This window comes from Anolis sagrei, chromosome 2 (assembly GCF_037176765.1).
Source record: "Anolis sagrei isolate rAnoSag1 chromosome 2, rAnoSag1.mat, whole genome shotgun sequence".
Classification (NCBI taxonomy): domain Eukaryota; kingdom Metazoa; phylum Chordata; class Lepidosauria; order Squamata; family Dactyloidae; genus Anolis; species Anolis sagrei.
Window position 1 is genome coordinate 240,076,930 of NC_090022.1, and position 16,535 is coordinate 240,093,464.

The window sequence follows — 16,535 nt, forward strand, 5'->3', positions numbered from 1 at the left end:
CTATATAAAATATCTTAAAAAGCCATGATAATATTAGTTCCACATTATTTTTCCTTTAACCCTATAGGTAAAATCCATTTGTATAGGTAAAATCCATTTGAAATGTTAGGATGTTGTGATTTTTTTTTTTTTTTGCAGCGGCATTAAAATGAATCCATTTCTGTCAGTGTAAATTGCTGGAAGAAGAGAGGGAGAGGGACTCATCCAGAGTGAAATTACAACAGAGGAGAAAGGGTCAAATTCCCAGTGTCTTCTTGCTAAGATTCGAATTTACATTGGTTTCCATGTGCTTGCCCCTGAGCTCTTGCTTTAGCATAAAAAAGAAAAATGTATTGGCTGCCCATGTCTTTCAAGTAATGTATAAATTGGATCTAAGTGAGTAATTTGGAAGTCAGGCATTTACATTTATTTGGAGTTGTTTTCCTGTTCACATGAGGACAACTCCTAGAAATGTAATTAAAGTGGGGGATGGCTAGAGGGTATGAATGGCAATAAATAAAGGCAAGTAGCCTAGCGTGTTGCAGCATCAAGACCCTTTGGCTCTAGATGCAGCCTTTCCCAGTTGAAAAGATACACACAAGGTATTAGGATGCCTTCTGAAAGTGCAAAAATGTTTCCAATATGCTGCTCAGGTATAAGAAATATTAGTATGTGAATGGTAACACAGCCTAACAAAAAGCAATTCTTGATGTATTGGTTTTAAGGCCTGTTCCTGGGGCTATTTTGGGCACTGATTCAGAAAAATGCATTGGATAGACTGCATGAGCTCTAGTTTCTTAGATAGTTATTGTGATTTGATTTTTTATGGGTGAGCAGATGGTGACTGGTAGATCGTATATGTTATGTATCTCAAAACCTAGAGCCAGCAGGGGAAAACTGGCGCCATTTTTTGGAATGCACAGGTCAAATATATCGAGAAATCAGTCTAACATTTGAGGCACCAAAATGTGTGTTGGCCAATGTTGTAGAAGGATATTCCAGAAAGAAGCAGTGTTGTGATGTGATACTGTATTTTTATATTTTACATCTGAGAAGGGCACCCTGGTAGTGCAATGGGTTAAACCACTGAGCTTTTGAACTTGCTGACCAAAAGGTTGGTGGTTCGAATCTGGGGAGTGGGGTGAGCTCCCGCTGTTAGACCCAGCTTCTGCCAACAGCAGTTTGGAAAAGATGGAAATGTTAGTATATCAATATATAGCAGAATGAAACTCATGCGTAGTTCATGCTTTTACCAGGCCACACACTGTCTTGCCAGATAAAAGATATGCCACACAGATAATCAGTAAAGAACAGAAAGTTTACTCCTAAAAATGCAGAGCAACATATATACAGTCATGTGAACAATTGTATTGACTCACACAATGTCCTTCAAATAGTCCTTAGGTGTCCATACGGTAGACCTTCTTTCAGCAGCTCAGAAGCAAAAACTGTCTCTGTGTAAGCTCCTGTACAGTTAAGAGCCTAAATATGCAACTGTTGCCAAATCTCCCAGGCTCAGCTAGCCCATCAGGCATGGACTAACCAATCTACTTCATGCTTTGGATTTTCAGTTACACACTCACCAACTGATTTTTACATGCTCCAACACAATAGGTACCACTTCTGTGGGAAGGTAACAGCGCTCTATGCAGTCATGCCGGCTACATGACCATGGAGGTATCTATGGACAACACCGACTCTTCATCTTAGAAGTGGAGATGAGCACTACTCCCCAGTCGGACACGACTAGACTTAATGTCAGGGGAAACATTTACCTTTACCTTACATCTGAGAACACCTTTATCCTGTATTAATATTGTGATACTACTAAAATATTAAACTCTGAGACCCTACAATCTCTTAAAACAATAACTGTTATAGTCCATGTCAAAGGTGTAGATGCTTGATAGATGAATTGTGTTTGGGTTGCATGCCTTCAAGTTGTTTCCAATCTATGATGGCAACCCTAATGAGAACCAATCATAGGGGTCTCTTGGCATGATTTGTTGAGAAGCGGTTTGCTATTGCCTTCCTTTGAAGTTGCGAGAGATTGGGTCTATGCTTTGGAATTAATGCAGTTTCACACCACCTTAACTGCCTTGGTTCAATGCTATGGAATCAGGGGAGCTGTAGTTTTTCAAGTCTTTAGCATCTGTGTCCAAGGGTGTTGGTGCCTCACCAAACTACAGCTCCTACGATTCCAAAGCATTGAGCCATGGCAGTTAAAGTGGTGTCAAACCGTATTAATTCCAAAGTATACCCTGCGACTTGCCCAAGGTCACCCAGTTGGTTGTAGGTCTTCTGAATGTGTACAGACTATGGCCAAAATATTTTACAATATTGCTATTGTTCTGGATATAAAATAAACTTTAAAAGTAGACTTTTCTGTGCACAGTCTTCCATGTCTCTTCTTCAGAGCTCTCTGCAGATAAAATTTCAGACTTGTCAGGTTTGCAGAATGTCGTTACAGTAGAATAACTGTTGAAGGGTAAACAGTTTTAACATTCACGTACAGTTCAAAATTGCCTGTTCACTTGTCTTTCATAAAACATATTACAGTCACATTCATTCAAATTTTTGTTCACTTATTTCACACTCACTAAAGCACAAATCTTCAATTTGTCTACTACATGGACTTGGAGATGTTTACTTTGTTATTCTGACAATATCTTTCAACACCCAGATAACTAGAAAGCATGTGTCTGATGTTTTATTTTTCAAGCACATATGACAGATGGGAGGCCCAGCATGGGTCCTTTCTGCCTGGCTTTCAGACTTTTTTAAAATAAAAAAACCCCCTACTTGTTACACTGTCTTTTCTATCAAAGCTTGGAAACGTTACTTTTGGATTATTCCTCCAAGATATTCACAGTATACATGACTGCTGCTCATGCTGGTTGGGATATTCTGGAACTTAAAGTACAAAAAATACTTTTCTAAACACGTTGGTTAATTGAATGCTTTTAAATTAATTTTTTGTCTAGTTCTGATGCAGGTTTGCACTTTACTTTTTCACTGAAAGTGAGAACAAGGAATGAATGCAGCATTTCTGCAAATGTTTTATCCCCCTTTAGCACTCCTTTATCTTTTTTGGCATTGAAACATACAGTTGAGTTCCTTTGAGTTTTCCTGCATTTAGATTTGTTGGTCTTAATATCTTTTTGATCTTGCAGAGTTATATATATTTTTTGGAAAAAGTTTTTTGGTTGTGATCATATATTTTGTTGCTTGTTTGCCACTGCGAAAACATGGGACACTTTCTGTATTGCCTTTGGAACAATGGTGGGAAGCCGGGTGGTGGATGCTTCCCTCAGTGGCATGGGGTTCCAGGTAAGTTGGGTAATGCGGGGTGTGGGGCAACAGGTTCCTCATGTTCCCTGATGAGACCCCATGGATTTGCCACGATGTGGTGAATCCATTAGGCAATGTGATAAGGTCCTACGACTTTCCTCAATCTCCACACTATGCAGCATAGCCTTTTTTAGCTGCCACATGACTTGTTCAGCTTCTGGCCTACTAAGACTCCTAGATCCCATTCACATGTAGTTTTCAGGCTGGATGTCACACATCCTACATTTATGCATTTCATTTTTAATGCTGAAGTGTAGTACCATATATTTCTCCCTGTTGAAATTCATGTTGTTAGTTTTGCTTCACCTGTCTAATCTGTGAATATCATTTTGGATTCACATTTTGTCTTCTGGAGCAGGGGTTCTCAAACTTTTTTCAGTCACGGAGCCCTTTTTGAAGGAAACATTTATTGTGGATGGTAGATGGATGGTGTAGATGGATGTTGTAGTGGAATTTCTCCTAAGAGAAATTCTCTCTCTCTCTCTCTCTCAGGAATGTGCAAACCTTTGGACACAGAGGCCACATTGCATTTGACAGATGCAAATTTGACAGATGGGTCGGGCCAGTGGCAGATTGATGAAGTGTTTGTGTTAACTGGAAAAAAATGAACAAATTGCTGCACATAACTCATTTGTAGTGCAAAAAAAGGAAGGAAGGAAGGAAGGAAGGAAGGAAGGAAGGAAGGAAGGAAGGAAGGAGAGACAATACAATATTTAAAATGAAGAACAATTTTAACCAACATAAACCTAACTGTATTTCAATAGAAGAGTCCAGGGGCCATCCAACTCCCCCAACAGTGGACCATCCAACCTTTGTAATAGTCGTAGTAGTAGTAATAGCAGAAAGCCTTTCGACCATCAGTCATATAGGGGGGGGGGGGGTGTCTGTGCCCCAGGAGGATGCTGCTGTTTCTGTTTTGGCTGTGCTAAACATTAATTTCCTTGCATTTCTCAAGAGGAGGAGGAGAAGGAAAGAGGAGGGGGTGGGAAGCAGCATGGTGCTGCGGAGCCCCTCACTATCACTAGCAGAGCACCGAGGGCTCCATGGAGCAGTTTGAGAACCCCTACTCTGGAGTATTAACAGTCCCTCCCAATTTGGTGCCATCTGAAGGAAAAAGTCTCTAATGCACATGGACTTATTTCATTTGACTTCGACCTCTAATTTTTCAGAGTTCTGCTTCACATCCTCTCTGGTTTACACCTTCTCTTCTCATATTTTCCATTTGAGAGCAATAATGAAAATGATGGGGTACATGCATCCCTCATCCTCATGTTTAACCTTACTACAAACACTTCAACTAGAATTGTTCAGTATATCTAAAAAAAATCCATCTACATACCATGATTAGAACATACATTGATTTCATGGGATGGAATTATGCTGATTACATACATGTTAAAGTTTCCTTCTGCATGTGGATGTACCTTTTTGCATTGAATGACATGTACATTCTGTTCATAGTTATCTACATGGAGTTATCAAAATGAAACTGTTTGCCATTTGTGTGTAGTTGGATAATGCATTTATCAGTGCCTTTAATGTATTAAAAAACTGGTATTGCAAAAAGAGCCATCATGCATTCCCTGTTGCATATTAGGACAATAAGCAGGCATGACATGTTGATAGATATATGGTATTTTTGTTTACGTAATGTCTAATTTCAGTAGATGGCTGGTGTAGTGCAAGGTAAGAGTAGATTTACACTATGGAAGCATGATATAGGTTCTTGGCCACTGGTTTTATTCTCTATTTTAATAGTATTTGAGTTACTGTAGTGATAGTACTGTATAATTATAGTACCCATTTATTTCTGAAGCTTGGTATTGCTACCTGCAGTGCTTCTGTGGCTTCAGTTACTTTCAAACTTGGCTCTGATGTAACCTATGCAGGGAATGTCCATTTTGGCTTCCACAGTGTTGTTCCCCTTCCTACTGTTGTTCTGTTGGCAGGCTAGACCTTTTTATTCAGGTGCCAATAAAGTGGCGGCTGAGGAAGAAGTTTATAATTACCGGGTCTGCATTTTTTAAACAGTATTTTAAAATTGAATTTGAGTCATTGTTTTTATTAATATTAAAATATATTAGTGCTTATTAAAATACTTTGTGTTAGCTTTGTTTTCAGTTAAGCTTGTTCTTAGCCACCTTCATTCCTAGTGTTTGTGAGAAAACTGAATATTCCTCAAATAAATAAACCAAACTATAAATATTGTCCCATGACACTAAGCTTTCATCTTTCCTTTTGATATGGAGTGCTCTTGGCCAATTGTACATTTTATTTGTTTATTTATTTGCTGTTTTGGAGGGATCTGTGGAAATATCTCAAAGTTTTCCCTCTGAAATCTGTTTAGAGTTGCACTGGATTACCCAAAGACTGCACAATTCCCACCTTTACTGTAAAGTTCCCATCTTAACACATCCTACTTGGAGTTGTCAGTAAATGAATTTGAAGACTTATGAATGCTGTGTGTTTTTTTCATTATGTTGCAGCCCCTGTTTGTCACAGCTGCCTATCGACTTCTAGGCTGGCCTGTTCCTGTTAAGCCAACCAAGACTGTGGATATAGTATTGCATTTGGCTTTTTAGGTCTGCAGCCTTGTTTCAGAATTGTCTTTGGGTTTTTAGGTTTCTGATACAGTATTGCCTTTGGGATTTTAGTTCAGTGATGTGAGAACTCTGGAACATGAAGTTATCAATGACCTATAAAAGTAAGGAGTAGTGCATTGAGGGATTCTAATAGTGAACTATGTTCTGATCTATCAGATAATTTCATAGGAGCCCCAGGTGGCATAATGGGTTAAACCCTTGTGCTGGCAGGACTGAAGACTGACAGGTCACAGGTTTGACTCTGGGGAGAGTGTGGATGAGCTCCCTTTGTCAGCTCCAGCTTCCTATGTGGGAACATGAGAGAAGCCTCCCACAAGGATGGTAAAACATCAAAAATATCCAGGTGTCCCCTGGGCAAAGTCCTTGCAGATGACCAGTTCTCTTACAGCAGAAGCTACTTGCAGTTTCTTAAGTCGAACCTGACATGAAAAAAAAGATAACTTCATACCTATTGAGAAAACAACTTTGAAAATCATCATATGTGTCAATAAATATAGTCAGGGCAAATGTTGCTTAAATTAATGTATATAAATTTTCTATTATTTTAGGATCAAAATCCCAAACATCATTATGGATAAATGTTTTAGTTTTAGGCAGCGGACCCCTTAAGTTGCATCTTCCAGCTGTGAATCACAATATTACAAATGAAATTGGCCAGAATGTATCACAGAAACAAATGAAAGAGAAGATAAATCTGGTTATGTTTATACTGTGTTTTGGTTAACACATAGTTTATTTTCTTTTATACAAAAAATCAAAAATAGAAGTAAAACATGGTTGATCAAGAGGGAGAGGGGAGCCCTTGTCTCAGGCTCAGTGAGAATCTGGGCATACAAAGACCTTATTAGATCATTTCTCAAATTATATTTAACAGACACAACTGGGTTCGTAGAAAGGAAGATACAAGACATGTTACATTATATCCATGCAACAAGTAGTGTACAAAATGGTGGTCAGATGAATGTTCTGGAGGCTCCTTGCATTATTTTGTTTCCAAATCATGGCTTTTGCTCACTCTTGCCTTAAAATAATAACTCTTTACAAAGCATTGGCATAGACACATATGAATTTTAGTATATGGTCTAGTTACTATAAATGTAAGGCATCCAAAGAGTCTGCTATTCTGCTGGTGAAAGTTAAGTTTTCAAGTGAGAAGATTTCAGGCCATGTTTGGAGGAAGACTGTGAAACCCCATGAGATGTGAGTCAAAGGAAGAATTCTTGCAGCTCTGGTTCTTCAAAACAACTTCTGCTGTAAGATTGCTGAAGTTTTCTCTTGGTGGTGTTATGCCTGGCAAGGAAAACAAAAACAAGATGCACAGTGACTTATTTTGCCTCATAACTCAAAGATCACTGTATTCAAAAATTGGCCTGGTCTAATCTCCTCTAAGGACTTATGGACTTTAAACTGGCATAATTGTTCAAAGCAGGCAGGGGCAATGTAGTCCTTCAGAGATTGTGGGACTCCCAACTCCCTCCAAGCTGATTAAAATTGCCCAACTTTTGCTTACAGTTCACAAATAAGGATTGAGATGCCTGTTTTCTTCCTACTCTAACAGCTCCCAGGTCCTGAAAGGGGCTCCTCCACCTCATTTTAAGTGGGGAGTATAGAGAAGGAGGCCAATCTATGCGACAAGGAAGCAGCTGGTCATGGCTTGGATGGGAAAAAAATGAAGGTACACTCACAGATGGACTTCACCAGTCATTCTCTTCACTTCACAGCCCAGATTGTCCACCTCTTCCTTGTCTTAATTGTGACCCCCTTCCCTTTCCTGGGTCTTGACACTTGCCAGCAGAAGTTTTGACCAAACCTCAAAAGGATAGGGAATACATCCTGTGCTTCATCCAGAAGATATATGTACATTTATGCTACCAGGAGGACACTGTTGGAGGAGCAGGGGTGTCAAACTCACATGAGGCCACATCAGCCTCATGGTTGCCTTCAAAGGGCCATTTGTAATTTTAAGACTGTTAAAATATAACTGTGTTGCCCTGGCACTGAATGCCACATAAAATGATATGGCAGGCTGTGTTTGATGCGTGTGCCATAGAATAACAACATTAACAGTCACTTATACCTTGATACATATTATAATTCAACACCTAGCATACAAGATAGAGAAAACTTGCAACCCCCCCTCTCTGATATTTACACAGCCAATTAAAACTGTTTTTACATCTTATCTGTCCACCTTTTCTGTCACAAGCATTTTAAAACTCAAAATATCCAATAAAATCAAAATTATTTTGACCATAAGTTTTTAATTCATTCCCATTTTGTGTGTATTTCACTAATAGATGTATTTGGAATCAATGTTGTATCATCTACCTATTTTACAGACAATCTTCCTAAATATAATTCAATGTATCAGGGTTCCCCTCCCCCCCATACTTTATCCTATTATATGCAGCTCCGAATGCACTGTTGACTGTTGAACAGCTTCTGAAATCTGGAAAAAGTGTGGATACCATTGTATAATTATATTTCAGTTCACTGTGAATAAGGGAAGTTTACATTAAAATTTGAACAGAAGAGAAAAAGGAACAAATTTCTTCTCTGTTGTTCGCTATCAGTAAAATTTATACAATTTGTACAATGCAAAGTTATCAAGACATAAAACTAATCGAACAGCAATTGCGTGATTAAAATAATATTGAATTGATGCATGTTGTTATTATGCATATATAATACAATCAAAATGTTAGTAATGTATTTTTTTCATAATATATTATGCAAACACTAATTGCAAAAAACTGTGTATATAGTTTCCATATTATAATCCACAGTATATAAATAACATTATTAAAATGCAGACTTTCATTTATGGCTATCATGCATAGCTAGAAATAATTTGGAACTGAATAAATATTTATTTCCATAAATGGAATAAAATAAAATATTTCAACTTTGCTTGAACTCCATTATCAGTACAGCATTAGTGGTTCTTTCATGATATATTTTACAAATTAAGACCATGGAATGACTGTAAAATTTGGATAGAAAGCCTGTCTGATCCACTCTGCATCAGAGCAGATGGCCTGCAACATGTGCTTATTTGTGTACTGCTTCATAAGAAAGCAAAAGACTGATAGACTGGAAACATGGCAATACCACACAACCTCCAGCAATTCCATCCACCCCCAATGAACTGCTCATCCTGTCCAATTAAATGGAAATAGATAAGATAAAAGAATGCCAGATGCAGTTTGTGTATTTCTTCCTTTTTTTTAGATAGTAGTTCTGCTAAATGCTCTGTGCATTAAACAGAAAACAGGATTAGGTTGGGGCTATATATGGGCTTACATATGGCACTTGTTTTGTTCTTCGAAGTCAGTGTAAACAGGAAATTGTTTTCCGTAGCAGCAGTCAGCCAAAGTAAGAGAGCAGACATTTTTCATTGCTCTCAGTGATCAGGAGCATGTCTACTCATACTATTAAAGGGCACCCACCTTTGTCTGCATCCTGCATACCACTCAGAGAAATGGAGATAGTTGGGCTTTGGCAGGTACAGATGGATATAGCTACAGCACCCAAGAACTGGAAAAGTTATTGGATTGGACTATAACACTTGTGCAATTATAATTCAAAAATATCTTTCCTGTCCTTTGACTCTATCTATGTAACACAACTATAAAAATAATTATCTATTTTTCTTCTTAAAACAGTGGTTCTCAACCTGTGGGTCCCCAGGTGTTTTGGCCTACAACTCCAGAAATCCCAGTCAGTTTACCAGCTGTTAGGATGTCTGGGAGTTGAAGGCAAAAACATCTGGGGACCCACAGGTTGAGAACCACTATCTTAAAGGAAGCAATGAATAATTTTAGTAATTTTCATTTCTGCTGTGGAAAAAATCTACAAAATTGTGCAGTTTTAAAGTAACTACTCACAATTTGGTATTTATTCTTTGAAAAATTCACATAAGATTGTTTTGTGTAAGAGACAGCATTTTCTGTGCGGAAAGTATTGGCTGGCATTAGTATCTCATTGATACAAAGCCTGGGGCGGTGCGTTTGTAATGGAGTCATATTCATAATCCTTATGCAGTCACAATCATGGCACTATTGCCAAAATTGTCATTGCTGCCCCAAATCTATCTCATGGTAGTTTACAAAGTCATTAGCCTTCTCTGCTAGAATGTGTTTGGCTTACCAAACTACAAATTCCAAGATTCCGTAGCACTCAGCCATGGCACTTAAACTGGTGTCAAACCCCATTAACTCCACAATGTAGACGCAGTCTCAGTGTGGCTGATGCCCAGTAAAGTAAGTTACGTGAGTGTCAGGCCAGGAGACATAACTGAGTTACTTATATGTAACTAAGAAGCCCATGTAGAATGCTGCTATTATTTACTGCATGGAAAATGCTGTTTCCTGTAGGAAAGAACAATATGCTATTTCTGCACAGAACAAGTCCCCAAATCCAAACATTTTCATCTGTCTAGGTTTCTCCTTGACAAGGTTTCTCAACACTCAAGGAAAATGCTATTTAACCATTAAAAAAAAACACCCCATTTCCACTATTCTTTCCATCTCTACATTTTGCATGTGCTGGGTATAGATAGCAGTTTCCTTCCTCCTTCTCTGTTCCTAGTAGTAACAAAAGGAGCTATTTAGTTCAAAATGAGTTTAAGCTATTTTCCCTTGTATTTCTTAATGCTTCAGAAAGATTAATTGAATCACAGCATCCAACCTACAGAGGCCAAGAGATGCAACAACCCTTTTTATGGCACGAAGATTTCCTAGTCTAGCAAATAAATGGATGGCGTGCATACTAGTGAAGGTCAATGATTATTCTGCCTTCTTTTAATGGAAATTATGCCAGTAATGCAGTACAGTCACCTACATTCCTCTAAAAACAAGCAGATCAGGGCCAAGACAGATGATATATAAAATGCATGACTGCATTTAACGTGTCTGCTTTTTCTTTTAAACACAGCACAAATGGCAGCTTTCTTCCTTTTGCAAATAATAGTGTATGAGTGTTTGTGTGGGGATTTTTTAAACTGAAGCATGATATTTAGAAGTGCAGATAGCTAAAACAATTTTTTCCATGCACATTTTTTCATGTCAGGAGTGATTTGAGAATCTGCAAGTCGCTTCTTGTGTGAGAGAATTGGCTGTCTGCAAGGACTTTGCCCAGGGGACACCTGGATTTTTTTTGATGTTTTACCATTCTTGTGGGAGGACGTGCCTTCGAGGATTAAAAAAGTCCCTCACCTTGACCAACTCAGCACATAATGTCTTTAGATGCACTTTATCTCACCCTTCAGTGAACTAAATCTCATTGTTTGCCCCATCCGAACCTTTCACCAGATATATCACCCTACTCATCCATCTCACCCAGAGTTTTAAAAATCCTATTTGTTGTATTTTGCCCTGCCCACTTGGTTATTGTTTTGTCATTTACATTTTACCTTGTGTTTATTTTATATTATTTTCTTTGATTTTATTGTATTCTGTTTGTTGTATTAATTTATGATTTTATATTGTATTCTTTTGCTTTACTATAACTGTTGGGCTTGGCCTTATATCAGCCACCCCGAGTCCCCTAGGGGAGATGGAGATGGGATATAAGTAAAGTATTATTATTATTATTATTATTATTATTATTATTATTATTATTATTATTATTATGTCCCTGCATGGGGAGCTGGAGCTCATGTCCCCATATGGGGAGCTGGAGCTGACAGAGGGAGCTCATCTGCATTCTCGCTGGATTTGAACCTCTGACTTGTTGGTCTTCAAGTCTGCTGGCACAAGGATTTAACCCATTACGCCACCAGGGACTCCATGCACTGTGGTCCTGATTCTCATGTCCTACTCTGATGGTTATTTTTGATAGACAAAACTCCCCATATATTGTCTGTTCCAAATGTAATTATGAAGAATTTACACTTATGATAACCAGGTTTATGGGCAAAGATAAGGTTGTCACATTTTACATCATGGGAGCATTGGTCTGTAATTATGCCCCATGAAAGCCCTATGTTACTAGAAGCCTTCGAAGACTAGTATGAAATAGTTCAATTCCCTGAGTTACTACAATGATGCTCAACTGTGTTTATTAGATAAACAAATAATGTTTACTGCTACAGAGAAGTCCAACAGTGCTTGTAAGATAAACAAGCAATGTATTTATTATACACATTTGTGCGTTTATTATTGTTTGAGAGAGCCATTAGAGAGTCTATTAGAGTCCAAAAGATCCAGCTCAAACAAACTGAGAAATGTCTTGTCTAGATATAACACAGCTGAGAATAAGAATGCAGAGATAGGTTGTTATATCTGAAAAAGGCTAATTTGTTCAGTTTCAGAATGGAGCTTGGCAAACTAGAAGAAAACTGTGACACTTTGTTCAGTTCTATATCAAATGCAGAAGCATTGGAGTAATTTGAAACCTCTTATTCATTGCGGTGTTCAATCCGAAGCACGTATTAACAGAAAACTATTTCTTGTCAACAAAATACTTCATAATTACTAGACATATTGCCAATCCTATACTTAAGAAAAATTGCGGTATTACAGTTGCTGACTCATCATGGTGACCTAAGCTTGCCCAATAACCAGCTTGCTCTGGTTAAATCTGTTTTTTGTTCTGCTTGGCAAATATTTCACATGCTGCAGTTCCAACCCATATCAGTGAACTCGCATAACACTGGTATTCCATACCAGTTATTTAATAACATTTGCACATTTGTGATCATAGTAACTAAGTTAAACGTTTTATGCATTCAAAAAAGCACAAGTCTTTCCAGTGAATTCAGACAAAAGTAAGAAGTGACTTAGTTTTGGTTTCCTTAGACCAGTGGCGTCAAACTCATTTTCATTGAGGGCTACCTCAGCCTTAAGGTTGCCTTCAAAGGGCCATTGAATCCATGAGCAGAGAGTCCGTGGATATAGAGGGTCAGCTCTTTAGTTTTTACTCGATTTGGGTAAACACATGTTACTGAATAACACTCATCACTTTTAATTATCACCATGACTACTAGGGATAATGTGAACTGCAACCCAACACCACTTGTGGCTAAAGGACATTTTAAAGTCAAACATCATAACCACAAGCCTTGCATGTAAGTTCAAACTCCACTATCCTGACTAAACCGGGCTGTGGAAAAGGTAGTTAGTAGCCAGCTGAATTAAATCACTACTGACCAAGAGGTCATGAGTTCAAAGCCAGCCCAGGTTGGAGTGAGCACCTGATCATTAATAGTCTAGCTTGCTGTTGATGTATGCAGCCTGAAATACAGTTGCATCTGTCAAGTTGGAAATTTAGGTACCGCTTTATGTGGGGAGGCTAATTTACGAGATCATAAAACCTCCCAGCAGCGTGAGTAAGAATGAGAAAGTGCTCCATGAAGGACCCAGTATCACAAGTGGATGGTGAAGTGACAGCTCCCCCTGTGGCCGGAATCGAGCATACCCTCATGAAGCCGGAAAGCTGGAATGTTAAATTGTCTCTGTGCCTATCTATATAAATTGTATGTCTATGGCATTGAATGTTTGCCATGTATATATACATTGTAATCGGCCCTGAGTCCTCTGTAGGGTGAGAAGGGTTGAATATAAATGCTGTAAATAAATACTGTAAATAAACAAAACAAACTGCAGCCTTCCTGATGTTACTTTATTACAACTCCCATAAATTCTAATCTTGATGTCTAATAATGAAGAATACAGAAGTTGTAGTCCAGCATCTGGGGGGGAGGGGGGCACGTAAAATGACATGGTGGACTGTATTTGGCCTGTGAACCTTGTGTTTGACACATGCGATGCGCCTTAGACAAAGCTAAGGGGTAGGGCAATAAAAAGGGTTGAATGTGCAAGCCTATTCAACAATATCCAATTGATCTCAAAATGTGGAGTTCCTTATCCTCTGGGAAAACTGTGGGAAGAAATATTTCTAAAAAATAGCTCTTTCCAATCTTGTAGGAAGTTTTTTTGTTCTCAGCATAACAAAACCTGCTCACATTGAGGACTGGGCAATTTAAGAAACTGCACAGCTTTCCAAGAAAAAAAACCTTGTTTTTTTTCATATATGCCCCTATGAAAACTGCGCAAAAACTTACATATTAATATATTATCTGACTCTTTGTGTATGTACTTTGTCTGTTCTATGAACAATGTACTGTTTTGAGAGTTTAGGTGCTGTTCTTGTTTTCTTGTGCAATGTTTAAAGCTGTGTAGCATTCTTTGTGTCCCCCACCCCCATCTTTTAGGAAGGCTTTATAGCTTTTCTTGGAAAGCTGTGTAGCTTTCCAAAACACCATTTGGATTTGTGGAAGTGCCTTAACTTTCTTCAGAATGTTGGGCAATTTCCCATAATGAGAGAGGAATACCCACATGTCCCAACACTGTGATAAAATAAATTGATTGTTTTATCCTGACATCCTTTGGTAGTGGGAAAATCTAGACTGACCATCCCTGGGCTATAGTTCTGCTCACCGGATACACGACTTGCAGGAACCAGAAGGAAGTAATTTTTTTCAATGCCTCCTATTTTTTTCACCCTCAGCACTACTTTCCATGGTGGCCCTTGACTATCCACAATAGTTTTGGAATGGACAGAAGGAGCTGCACAGGGGAATTGGAAGAAATCACTTCCCTATTATTTACAGTATTTCTATATCGCTTTTCTCACCCCTGGGGGACTCAAAGCAAAAAAAAAAAAAGACTTCCCTATCTTTTTCCAAAAGACCCCTTAACTGACAATGTGCAAACAATGCACAATTATGGCAATTTGATACAACTCCAAACAGACTAGCTCCTATGGAACCCTGGTATTTGTAGTTTAGTGAATGGTGTGGTTCAGGGGAGTATATTTAATCTAGCAGAGCATTCGAAGGACTAAAAAATTCCAGGAATTCACAGGATCCTTATCAATTAACATATGATCAAATAGTTCTGTCAAGTGTAGATATAGTCTACAGTATCTCATTCCCAAAGGGCATGGCTGTATCAAACCCAACATGTACATAACGCTTATCACTAAGTGACAGGCAAGCAGCCATTTCTCCTTTGTGAAAAAAACAGTAGGTTTGGTCATTAGAGGACTAGCATAAAATTCTTAAAGGATAAAGCAAAAGGACTATGTTTAGACACAATGTTGAAAGGGTGCAGAATGTGTTCTCATCTTCAGAGACTGCAATCTGCCATAGTGGCCTCAGCCTCCACTTTACATAATATATTTTTTAAAAAAAATAATTTAAAGGGTTCCCACTGTTTCTATCCAGAAAAATCTATAACAAAATGCAGAACATCGTCTTGATTCTGGGCTATCCTAGGAGACAGATGCACAATGTCTAGGCTGCAGATCTTAGAAATATATCAAATTTACTTCTGCCCTATCTGTGCTAATATAAAATTTACTTTTTGCTATAAATGCCACTATATAAGACAAATATACAGGACTTGATGGGGATATGTACTACAAGAAATATTCTGCTGTTTATATGTTTTGCACCTTTGCAAAATGGCATGGCTATAAGTGCAAGATGTAACAGTTCCTAAAGCTTCAGCAATTTGCCACTGTAGTGCAACTACAAAAGTCTTTGCCCTAAATTCGGCTGCTTGGCTTGATTAGAGCAGCTATGTTGAATCAATGTGAACTTGAAAGATCATCACATATATAAGCTCCATCAATTCAAAGAGTCTACTCTAGCTGGAACTAGCAGCCGGAATTAGATCTCCTTCTGCTTATCATTTGATTACATTCCTAGCAATAAAATAGGCCTAATAGGGACCAATCCTTCCCTCGCTCCAACTATTGCTATGAATTGGGTTACTATAATGCTTTTTACACACAAGATAAACGTGTTTTCACTCTAATGCACGGCATGCTTCACAATAACTTAATCCGTGGGAAGCAAATATTCACTGGCAATACATGACTAAAATAATTGCAAACATTTGCTTGGCACTATCATTGATAAAAACAGACCTGTCCTTTTAAAATGAAAGCAACAAAGCACTAAGCAAATGGGATGGAATACTGTATTGTGCATTTTAACAAGGCACTAGGAATGTGAATTATTTTGCCTCCAGAAAGTTGTAGCCAATTAGGAAACAAAGAACGAACAGGGCTTTTCAATGTTACTAAGATTTTAGTATTACTTCCAGGATATCTATTTTTTGTAAACTACATTAAGGCTGAGTAGGGCCACTGACTGATTCAAATCCCCACATCCTTTAACATGTGTTAGATAACAGAACTAGTCTAGCATGTTTTGATGCCTGAGGTAAAGAGCAATGTGGTGCCTTCTTTCAATGTACAGAAGTTTAGTCTTTGAACCAGAAGTTTCTCCACTACCTATGGGCCCAGAAGATCGGTTTATGAGGAGCAGGCTAAGCTGTGTGGCACAGTTTGGTCTTTTTCTCCAAAAGCCTTGCCTTCTTCTCCAAAGGAATGGGTTGCCACCTCCCATGACCTCTCATCAAAGAGTAGGGCAACCCTGTTATGTATTGCCTATTAAAATCTTCATATATCTACAAGGTTCAAGTACATGTAAATGACTGTGGTGGCCATTTGACATATGATAAGTACCCAGATAGTACTAGCTTGCACAAGGAAAATACTGTGCAACCATGATGTATGTAGGATTCCAAA

The 16,535-nt window shown here is 38.3% G+C and overlaps 1 protein-coding gene across 6 annotated transcripts in view; it reads right to left on the reverse strand.

The window, feature by feature from the left end:
- Nucleotides 1-6,631: 6,631 nt before the first annotated feature.
- SNCAIP (synuclein alpha interacting protein) overlaps nt 6,632-16,535 on the reverse strand; it is a 143,685-nt gene continuing 133,781 nt past the window's right edge. For 5 of the 6 annotated variants that reach the window (XM_067464472.1, XM_067464474.1, XM_067464475.1 and 2 more), the window contains one exon: nt 6,632-7,223. In XM_067464472.1, coding sequence (XP_067320573.1) covers nt 7,139-7,223 — 85 coding nt within the window. In that variant the 3' untranslated portion in view covers nt 6,632-7,138. The remainder of the gene's footprint in view (nt 7,224-16,535) is intronic. The other variant, XM_067464476.1, reaches the window with a different exon arrangement.